Genomic DNA, 10,784 nt, shown 5'->3' on the forward strand with positions numbered 1-10,784 from the left:
TCCCAGTGGGAATTCAGTTTCCTCCTAGGTGCTCCTGGAGGGAGGGCTCATGTGGTTCGTCTCCAAAGCCTGGCTCTCAGTAGGCGTCAGTCAGTCTGTGTCCTTACTGTCTGTCTCCCAGGACCCCAGCCAATGTAGACCTCGCCCATGTTAGAAGCGGCTCCTGACTCCAGGCTAAGACCCTTCTCCATCTAGCTTCCCTTCTTTCCAGCTGCTGAGGCAGAGGCCAGGTGTCCTCATCCCTGTGCAGGCGTCCAGGGAGCGCAGCTGTCACCGCGGCCAGCTGCTGGGCAAGCTGGGATGCAGACTGTGGTGGGAGGCCCAGAAGGCTTCGGGCCCAAGGGAGGGACTGTGCTGCTGAGGCCCAGACACCCCCAATCAGGTTAATCATCAATGCCTGGCCAGTCTCTTTGCCTCCGTTCTCCGTCTGGCTTTTTCAGTTGGGAAAAGACTTGAGTAAGCCCTCCACTGTCCCTGGTGTTAATCCCGGAGGGGCCAGGCGGGGGCCTTAAAGGGCCTCTTCCTTGGGAAACACTCTCTAAACTAACACCACGTTCGAAGGGCAGGGTCCTCTCTTCCCCCCACTCCCACCCGCTCCTGCAGCTGTGCCCCATCAGGGCAGGTCACAGGCCATCTCCAAGGACCTGTCCCAACGCGAAAAGCGCGAGAGGCAGCTGGGCCAAGGGAGACAGGAACTGGGGGTCCTGAGAACCCCCTCCCCGCCCGGGCGTTGTCCCACCTCAGGCCTCGGACATAGGCCTTCGCCACCCTGGTTCCGCACCTGCCGGGGCTGGGGCTTCAAGCTGTGGCAGAGCCTCGGCGTGGGCCGGGGTCTGGCTCCGGTGGGCGAGGCCTGATCCGGGGGCGGGGCCTGGCTCCGGTAGGTGGGGCCGAGCCTCGGCGTGGACAGGGGGTCCGGCTCCAGTGGGCGGGGCCTGATCCAAGGGCGGGGCCTGTTATCTAGGGGCGGGGCCTGGCCCCGGTGGAACCTGCCCCACGGAGCCGGGATAGTCCGCCCTGCGCGCCCTGAGCGGGTGTCGGAGCCGGAGCCGGAGCCGGGGTCTGGAAGCCCCTATCCATGGCCGAGTCGCCCCGCTGCGCCGCGGGCCGGCGACTGCAGCTGCCCCTGCTGTGCCTCCTCCTCCAGGGCGCCACCGCCATCCTCTTTGCAGTCTTTGTCCGCTACAACCCCGAAACCGATGCCGCCCTCTGGCACTGGGGCAACCACAGTCACGCGGACAACGAATTTTACTTTCGCTACCCAAGTGAGTGCGGGTGAGGGCGCGGGGAGCAAAGACCCCAAGGTCCCCGGTGTCTCGGGCGGGCGTCTCTACCCCAGGAGGGCAACGCTCTCTCTCGGAGAAGGTGCCCCAGATTCATAATGACAGCCTTTCGCTGGTGTCTGCGGTGTCCGGGCCTTCTGCCGAGGGCCGCACATGCATTATCTCCCTTAGTCCACGACGTGGACAAGGATGGGGAAACCCAGGCTCGAGGAGATTAGTTGTCTACTTAAGGTTTGGGCTGCCAGAGTTGAGGGAGTGGGGATTCAAACCCAGATCCGAGCTGGAGGTGCTCCCTGTCTCCCCTCCCAGCTGGCATCATTGGGCTCTGCAGGGCCTCCACCCTGATCCTAGGCAGAGAGTCCTCCCGGTAGGGAGTGGTGTGCCGAAGGTGGTAATGGCAGGTACTCGCTATGAAGGCCCCGGAGACAGGTGGCACTGAGGCATTTTCTTCCCAGCCACTCAAAGCTGGCCCTTCTGGAGTCAGAGAGAGAGAAGGACACCACCACTGACCACAGCTCTGAGAAGGAAGCCTGGCAGGGTCATTAGCGCACTTCCTGGGGGAGGAAGCTGAGGCTCAGAGGGCCTGTGACTTGCCCGTAATCACCCATCAGGTGAATGGCAGAGCAGGAACTAGGACTCTGGCTTCCCAAGCAACATCCCCTACTGGGGACAGAGCCTCTCTCTCAAGGTTGGGGGCCGCCTCTTGCAGCTCAGGCCCTGGGCAGCTGGGACCAAAGATACCAGCTCTCCAGACTTCATCACCATTGCTGGGCAGGGCTCCTCTCAGCCTCAGTTTTCTCCGTCTGGGCAATGGGAAGAAGGAAGCTTGAGTTTGTGGAATGCACATGCAAACAAGGCCCAGAGTGTGGGAATCTCTTCTATAAACCCTGGTCTGTCATTACCCTGCTTTTCCTATGCTGAGCTGGTGGCAGGCTGTCCCCACCTGACCCTCTCCCAGTCCCAACCCCGATGCAGTGAGGCTGCTGATGCTGAGGGCGTAGAAGGTGAGATGCACTGGGCCTCAGCTAGAAGTGCCAGACCCCCAGACCCCCAGCCGTCCTCTGCACGGGGGCTGCAGATCCTCCCATGTTTCCCCTCAGCCCTGTCTGCACAAGGTGAGCCACAGTCCAGGCTCCTGGGTCGTGCATTTGCCCAGAGAGGTAGAGAGTTGAGAGGAAACAGCCCTCAAGCTGAGGGAAGTAAGCTCTTGTCCAAGGGTCTGACCTAGCTGCCTGCCGGGACCCTGTATTTGCTCCTCCTGGAGGGCTTCAAGGCCTCAGCACCCTGCTTGCCTCAGAGTTCTTCCAGAAACACCCCAGCCAGTTGCCCCTCTGTTTCGAGGGGGGGCAGGGCTCTCCTGCAACACGCAGCTCTCCCTGGGCTGCAGTAAGGATGGAAGTGGGGATCCTACCTCTTTGATGTCCTAGGTTTCTATCCCTGTGGACTTGGGACCCTGGTGTGGGGGGAGGTTGGGGCGGAGGGAAATGTGAGGTCTCTGGAGCCTGGGGCTTTGATGAGCCGGGTCTTCCCCGTCCCTGAGTCCAGAGGAAGGGGTCAGGGCCAGAGGGAGGCGTAGCCACCGCCCTTTGGTTCGGGAGATGAAAGGGAGTTCTGCAGCTGGCGTTGAGCTGTGGGGCTAACTGGTGCCAAGGGCACGGCCGCTCCGAGGGTCTGTCTGACCTCTTGCTGCAGGAGGGGCCCTCAGAGCCCATCTGGTCCACTCACCTCAGGTGTGCAGAGACAGCCAGAGAGCTCAGGGGGCTACCCAAGATCACACAGCAAGCCAGCCAGGCTTGAGCCAGGTCCCTTGGCCGCCCAGCTGCGGCAACTCCTCCTGTCCCATGAGGCAAGTCATGGAAATAAGAAAGAGGAGAAAAGACAAGTTGACGGGGGACACAGCCACAGCCATGTGAATGAGTCTCAGAAAATGGTATGGGCAGGTCCTGTGTCACATGCCTCTGAGAGCTTAGCTCTGGGGAGAGGGGTTTAGGACAGGTAGAATCCGGATCTTCTTGGAAGACATGGGGGAAGAGGGATGTGACTGGGACCAGAGTGGTTTGTGACCTCTGGGAGGAGGAGGGAGTCGAGTGTGAGAGGAGGTGGACCCCCAGGTCACCACTCCCTTTCCTCTGCTGGGCGTGTTTGTAGCCCCACTTTACAGATGAGGAAACCAAGGCTCACAGAGGTTAAGTGACTTGTCCGTGGTCACCCAGTCCAGCTCTAACGGTCCCCTTCTTCCTTGTTATTTTGCTCAGGAGCCAACGAGTGGATTGGGCAGGAGCAGTCAGGGAAGGAGGGAGGGTAATGGGTATCTCTAGGGGACTTTTATCTTTTCTCCAACCAAAGGTGCATGGGTTTGGTGGCCACAGCCAATGGAGAGTCTGCGGAATGTCCCACTGTGAAGGAGATTTTCTTAATGTTTAGACTCCAGTTGAAAGGTCAAGGGACTGAGTTTTGATTGAAAACAAGCCCAGAGCAGAAGATATAAATATTATTGCCAGTTAAGACAAGTGCTGGGGCAGTTTCTCCTCGTCAGGGTCACGGAGCCCAGCAACCCAGCCCCCTTTGCCATCCTGCTGTCCTTGGACAAAAGAACAGACATGGCAACCCCTTTACTGTTTCCCACAAGGAGAAAAGAAGCCAGACAGCAAGGCTTCAAAGAACTTAGGGTACAGGCTGGCTTCCGGGGGGTTCTTCTCCTTTTCTGCTGGGTTTTAAGATCTGAGAGGGAGGAGAGAGCTGGTGATTTGGGGGCGCACAGGGCTGGAGAAGTGGCATGGTGTTGGGGACATTTAGCAAAGGCAGTGGACCCCCAGACCCTTACCCCTTTGGCAGCTGGGGGTGGGGGGCAGCTGAGCCCCAGACCCACCCAGCAGTCTGCCAGGGGCTTGCAACCTCCTTTCCCGTCAGCCCACACCCAGCACAAGAAAAATCTGCTTCTCCTGAAGCTGCGGATCACGTGTACGGTCCGGTCATACACATTTAGCCTCTGTCAGTGCTTCTTCAGACGAAACAAAAAGGGGACCGTGATTTTTTTCCTTTACGATCTCCCTCTCTCTACAAGAGATCTGAGGTCGTTTACAACAAACACATAATGGGGACGAGAAAAGAAAAGCCGAGAAGCAGAACATAAATAATGAATAGTAGTCATCAGGAATGAGTGCCTCAGTTGTCCCAGCTGCAATCTCGGTGTGGCTCAGAGCTTCCAGGCAGCCAAGAGAAAAGGGAAATGCAATCAGTTATGTGTTCTCTCCAGAGGCTAGGAGGGCTTCCTCGAGTGGGTCCCTGGTTCTCCGACGTCTGTGTTGAGCGCTCCGTGAGGGAAGGTGCAGTGGCAGCTGCGGTGACAGCCGTGTCGCCAGAGCCTGGTGCCCCAATTCTTAGTAAATCTCTGTCAGGGGAATGCGGGGGAAGCAGCCGGGGGCCCTGGGGGAGGTGACATTTGCTGGGACTAAGTTCCAAGGGAGATTTCTCACGTGGAGCTCTAAAAGGGGTGTTTAGGGTCAGAGTTGACCCTGTTTCTCAATAGCTTATTTACACTGTGTGATTTCTGACCACACTCATGACTCTCCTTCTCTAGCATTTCTCCATTAAAGCCAAAGACACTGCACGGAATTCCCCCAGAAGACCGAGCTGTGTAGCGCATCCCCAGCGTCCCTGTAGACGTTTGTATCAGCCTCGCCTATTATGCAAGCAGAAAGCCTCCAGTCTCCCTGCCCAGAAACCTCACTGACACTGTGTGACACTGTGTGTGATGAATCCAACCAATTCATCTATAAAATTAACATACGCAGATTATAGAAAGAAACACGCAAAAGAGCAGAACCCTCCTGCCCCGAGCCTCTGTAAGGCACAGATCCAGGGGTCCCTGTTGGCACTGTGTCCCAGCAGCCCCGCCCCTCCGTTCCTGTCTCAGTCCCCATCCCCATCCTTGAGGAATTCTCTGTTCACAATCGGAGCTATGTCCCCCTCCCAAAATAAATAAAGTTGTTTCATAAATTGTTTTTAAAAAGTTTAAAATCCTCAAAATGGAGAGAGGCACAGATTCCGAAGTCTGAGGGATGGAGGTTAGACAAGGAGGAGGACTTTCCAGCAGAAAGGGGAAAATCGGACAAAGTGAGAAGGGGGAGCCAGTTTGGAGCAGGGGAGAGCTCAGGCAGGAGGGCCCAGTCAGGTGTGGGAAGACCGGCCTGGCGAGGAGAGAGCAGGAGGCTGGGCTCCCAGCTCCCACATGGGGACAGCAGGGTGGGCCGGGTGTGTGTGTGTGTGTGTGTGTGTGTGTGTGTGTGTGTGTGACCCAGGCGCGGGGGGGGGGGGGGACCCAGGGGGGGGGGGACCCAGGCGGGGGGTCCCTGCCGCAGCTGGGGGGTCTCAGAGGGCCGGTGGGCTCCGGCCTCTGGGCGCCCGGGCTGGCGAGGGCTGACCCCTGCCCCGCGGCAGGGCAGCTGCTGGGGTGGGCGGGGCTGAGCAGCTGCGAGCGCCCCCGCAGGTTTCCAGGACGTGCACGCCATGGTGTTCGCGGGCTTCGGCTTCCTCATGGCCTTCCTGCAGCGCTACGGCTTCGGCGGCGTGGGCTTCACCTTCCTCCTGGCCGCCTTCACCCTGCAGTGGTCCACGCTCGTCCAGGGTTTCTTGCACTCCACGCACGGGGGCCGCATCCGTGTGGGCGTGCAGAGGTGGGCAGTGGCGGGCTCCCGGCTCCTCCCCAGTCCTGGGCTAGCTGGGAGGCCCCTGCCTGGCGGGCAGAGCCAGCCCCACGCCCCTGTCCTTCAGCGGGCTCCCAGACCTGCGGGTGCCGCCCCAGGGGCCTGCAGGCTCCCTCGGCCGCCCCTACACCCGGCCACACCTGGCCCTTTCTTTAAGCCACTTCTTACCCAAGGGCTGTTGGGCGCATGGACGGCTTCCTGGAAAAGGAGGGGTTCAGGGGCGCTCCTGGTTCAGGATCTGGTTCTTCTGCCCCTTGTGGGCTTCGCACTCCACGTCCCAGAACCTCCCCGAGACTGCGTTCCTCGTCCACAAGCGGGGGCCACGGGAGCCCTTCCCACCCACCAGGGAAGGGCCCAGATGCCAGTACTCCCTGCTGCTGCCCTGACCCGGGCCCCCGGGGCCACCCTTGCCCGCCCCTCCCGCCCTTCTGTCCCGTACCCCCAGCATGGTCAACGCCGACTTCTGTGCGGGGGCTGTGCTCATCTCCTTCGGCGCCGTCCTGGGCAGGACTGGGCCTGCTCAGCTGCTGCTCATGGCCCTGCTGGAGACCGTGCTGTTCGGGGTCAATGAGTTTGTGCTCCTCAGCCTCCTGGGGGTGAGTCAGTGGGGCCGGCCAGGGCAAGCCAAGCAGGGAGGGCATGGGGCCGGGCGGGGTGGGTGGGGGCACTCGGCTGCCCCTACACATCTGCTCTGCCTCCCCAGGTGAAGGACGCGGGAGGCTCCATGACTATCCACACCTTCGGGGCCTACTTCGGGCTGGTCCTCTCTCGGGTCCTCTACCGGCCTCAGCGGGAGAAGAGCAAACATCGCCAGGGCTCCGTCTACCATTCTGACCTGTTTGCCATGATTGGTGAGGCCGGCCTGGGTGGGGGTTGGGGGGGCTGGAGAGGACCACCTCCAGGCGAGGTCTCGGGGTGCTGCCTACAGTCCTTGGGGTCCTGCTGGGCTCTCCCTTCCAAGAGCCCGGGGTCGGCTCAGCATTGTCAGCGGGTTTGTTTTTGTTCTGTTTTCGACATGATCTTGGAACTCAGTCCTGGGATGTTTACACGCCCCAGACCCATTCCCCAGCCCCAAACCAAGTCCGATGGCACCAGTCCCTGCTTAAGACCCTTCAGCCCCCACCCCAAGTCAGAAGCCAGGCTCAGCCCAGCACAGCTGCCCCCCACCATTCTCCCCACCTACTACCTCCAGGACTCTGCCCCTCACGCTGCCCACCCCCAGCGGTTTCCCAGAGGCCCCTGCACGCCTGGGGCGCAGGGAGAGGTCATGGGTCCCTCCTGGGAGCGGCTGGGACTGACTGTCACCACCACCTCCCCCTTCCAAGAACATGCCTCTGCCTTGGCCCCTGCTCCCGTCTCTATCTTCACAAACAAGGCGGGGAAGGAAATGGAGAGTTTATTTTCTTGTAGGTGGTACTGAAGAATGGCCAGAGTGCCTATGCCCCCACAAAAAGGCTGGCTTTGCATTTTTTTTTTTAAGATTTTATTTGAAAGAAAGACAGAGATAGTGACAGAGAGTGCAAGCAGGGAGGAGAGGACTGTGGGGCTCGATCCCAGGACCCCGGGATCATGACCCAAAGGAGCCAAGGGGACGCTCAGCCCACTGAGCCTCCCAGGTGCCCCAGATTTTGTATTTCTCACTCACCTCCAGGTCTGTGGTGAAATGGGATGGATGTTTTGGCTGGAAGTCGGGGGATCCCTCAGGAAGGCATGCTTCCCCGGGAGGCTTACCCCCCAGCTCTCCTCTGTGCTCCCCATTTAGGCACCATCTTCCTGTGGGTCTTCTGGCCCAGCTTCAACTCTGCGCCCACTGTGCTGGGGGACGGGCAGCACCGGACAGCACTCAACACGTACTACTCCCTGACGGCGAGCACCCTCAGCACCTTTGCCTTGTCGGCCCTGGTTGGGGAGCGCGGCCGGCTGGACATGGTAGGGGTGGAGGCCTCAGGGAGGCCTCGGGATGGGTCAGGGGAAGAGCATTGCGAGACCCGGTAAGGCCTGTTTTCCAAGGGAACAGGACGCAGCACAGGCTCGGGGCCCAGATGTGCAGGGTCCTCGCAGGAGGAGACTGCGGGACAGCTGGAGGGTTAGAGGTCAGTCGGCAGAGGGACTTCTAGAGGCAGGAGATGCCGCTGTGCTGGACGGGGTGGGGCTGGGCTGGGCGTGCCATCTGGAAGGGCCTCCCATACCCCCCTCCCTGGTGCTGCCCCAGGTCCACATCCAGAACGCTGCGCTGGCCGGAGGGGTTGTGGTGGGGACAGCAGGTGAAATGATGCTGACACCCTTTGGGGCCCTGGCAGCTGGCTTCCTGGCTGGGACGGTCTCCACGTTGGGATACAAGTTCTTCACGGTATAGACATCTCCCGGGGCCCTGGGCAGAGCACCGGGCGCTCAGTGCCTTTCCTCCCCCATCTCCAACAGCCCAGGGCGGGGGGCACTCAAGACTCATGACAGGTGTCCTGTCCTCCAGCCCATCCTCGAGGCAAAATTCAAAGTCCAAGACACATGTGGTGTCCACAACCTCCACGGGATGCCTGGAGTCCTGGGAGCCCTCCTGGGGGTCCTTGTGGCTGGGTTGGCCACCCACGAAGCTTATGGAGAAGGGTGAGTCCTCACCATCCCTGACCCTCCCCAAGGTCATTATCCCCACAGGGTGACCTCACTCACTCCCTTCCTCCTTTTGTGGACCAACACAGAAAGCACTGTTTTCATTCATTCGTTCCTGAATAATGACAGAAGAGGTAATTACCCTTGGGACCAAGAGATTCTCAGACAGTTCTCAAAGCGTCTAGGGGTGTGCGGGCCCATGAGGGTGACAGGCTGTTCTGGGCTCCCTCGAGGTCCTTTGGCTGCATGAGGCCGTGGAGTGCGCTGGCGCCCTGGCCCTGGGCTCCAGCCCCGTGTCCCCCAACCCCCTCTCCCTGCAGCCTGGACAGCGTGTTTCCGCTCGTAGCCACGGGCCGGCGCACTGCCACGTCCCAGGCCATCTACCAACTCTTCGGGCTGTTGGTCACACTGACATTTGCTTCCGTGGGTGGGGGCCTCGGAGGTGAGTGACCTTGGCTTTGGTGGGAGGCTGGCAGGAGCTCTGCGGGGCGCAGAAGACAGGAGGGCTGTCCCCCCGAGGACCGGCCGGCGGATCCCACGCCCTTGACGTTCATTGGCTCAGATAATTAGGGAGCACCTGCTTTGTGCCAGAGGTGGGGTGGGGTAGTAGAGTTCAGGGGTAACCTCATCTGGAAGTGGGCACCTGTTCCCTCCTGGTGCCCAGAGGAGGTGGGGAGCCGGCCGGGCTCGGAGTTGGTGTCTGGGGCTTCCCTGCACTGCCCGCTCCACCCACCAGAGGGCAGCCCGACCTCAGGCTGAGGTCCTGAAGGGGCCGCTGGGCTCTGGTTCGGGGCAGGGGCAAGGGGCGGGGTGCTGGGGGTCGGGAACCAGATGCATCCGTGGAGGCAGACTGCCCACTGATGCCTGGTCAGACGGTTCTTCCCGACGTCTCGACTCTCTCCCTGTGGCCTTCAAGCTAGAACCGATGACTCAGTATCCCCAGCCCTCCCTGCTCCCCCCCGCCGAGATTCTCGTGCCCCAACAAGATTCGGCTTGTTCCCTCGCATAATCTCGTACTTACTCAGTAGACACTCTTGCACCCCTGCGGAGCCGCAGAGAGCTCAGGAGCCGTGTCACAGCGGCGTCATGATAGGGTCTGCGACGTTCTGTAGGAAGGAGCGAGGCCTGGGACTTCTCCACCATGCCCTGGGGGTCAGGTCCAGCTCACAGGGCCGCAGCGGGTACCCGGGAAAGGCCTTGCTGAGCCCTTGGCACGGGGTCCGACGCACAGTAGGGCTGCCCCAATCTGTCTGTGACCCGTCTGTGGCAGGTGTCCTGCGGAGCCCTTGGGCCTCCCAGCCCCTCACACACGCCCCTACCCCCCACCAGGCCTCCTGCTGAAGCTGCCCTTCCTGAGCTCCCCTGCAGACTCCCAGTGCTACGAGGACCAAGTTTACTGGGAGGTGAGGTGCTTGCAGCCCCTCACACCCAAGCCCTCCCTCCCGGCCTCACCTCGATGATCCCGCTGGCCTCTTCCTTCCTGCCCACTCCTTCTCCTCTGGGGGACTCCCACCCCAGCTGTGGTCTTCAGCCCCCGGGGCTACCCCTTCACCTGCTCCCCACCCCTGCCCTCCAGGTGCCTGGGGAGCAGGAAGAGGAAGCCCAGGGCCCTCTGAGGGCAGAGGAGCCAGACAGCCGGGCCTGACTTGCTTCCAGCCCTGAGAGAGGACACCCTGCTTTTAAAAGATGCTGACCGACGACCGGCTACCGTAGGGAAGTTCTTTTCTAGCTCCTGCCCCTCCTGCTGCAAGAAAGGCTGAGAGCTGTCTGCGGCCCTGGGGACAGGGTGGTGGAAGGTGGGGAGATGGAGGGGGCCGCACCTGGCAGAGGTCAAGGGAGACCTCACCACCCCCCCTTGGCCTGTCTAGTGAGGCAGGTGAAGCGGCCATTTCAGCGCGGTGTGCGCCAGGTCCGGCTGTTGGGGTGATAAACACCACCCACACCAAGGACTCCGACTCCTTTTTTGTGCACTGGGCATGTGGGGGGCTCCTCTCTGGCTCTGACACACAACGTTGGAACATTGGACCTCGGGGCCGGCGAGCTCCCTCCTCCCTGGGCCCATGGTTCTCCCTCTAGGAGGCCGAGTTCCGCCAGGTGGGTGCCCAGCCTAGGCTTGCTTGCCTCTAGGGACAGGGAGCTCATTCTCTCCCCAAAAGTCCGTGTGTCCCAGGACAGCTGGTGCTGCTGG

At 61.0% G+C, this 10,784-nt stretch overlaps 1 protein-coding gene across 1 annotated transcript; it reads left to right on the forward strand.

Moving 5' to 3' along the window:
* The first annotated feature begins 1,036 nt into the window (after window positions 1–1,036).
* Window positions 1,037–10,415, forward strand: RHBG (Rh family B glycoprotein). The gene is made up of 10 exons (XM_032844999.1): window positions 1,037–1,265; window positions 5,773–5,959; window positions 6,435–6,585; window positions 6,693–6,840; window positions 7,752–7,918; window positions 8,202–8,339; window positions 8,460–8,593; window positions 8,917–9,038; window positions 9,926–9,999; window positions 10,173–10,415. The coding sequence occupies exons 1-10, from the start codon at window positions 1,079–1,081 to the stop codon at window positions 10,239–10,241; spliced, it is 1,377 nt and encodes a 458-aa protein (XP_032700890.1). The 5' UTR covers window positions 1,037–1,078; the 3' UTR covers window positions 10,242–10,415.
* The last annotated feature ends 369 nt before the right edge of the window (window positions 10,416–10,784 follow it).

Source organism: Lontra canadensis, unplaced genomic scaffold, assembly GCF_010015895.1.
Source record: "Lontra canadensis isolate GAN:19392208 unplaced genomic scaffold, GSC_riverotter_1.0 scaffold160, whole genome shotgun sequence".
NCBI lineage: Eukaryota > Metazoa > Chordata > Mammalia > Carnivora > Mustelidae > Lontra > Lontra canadensis.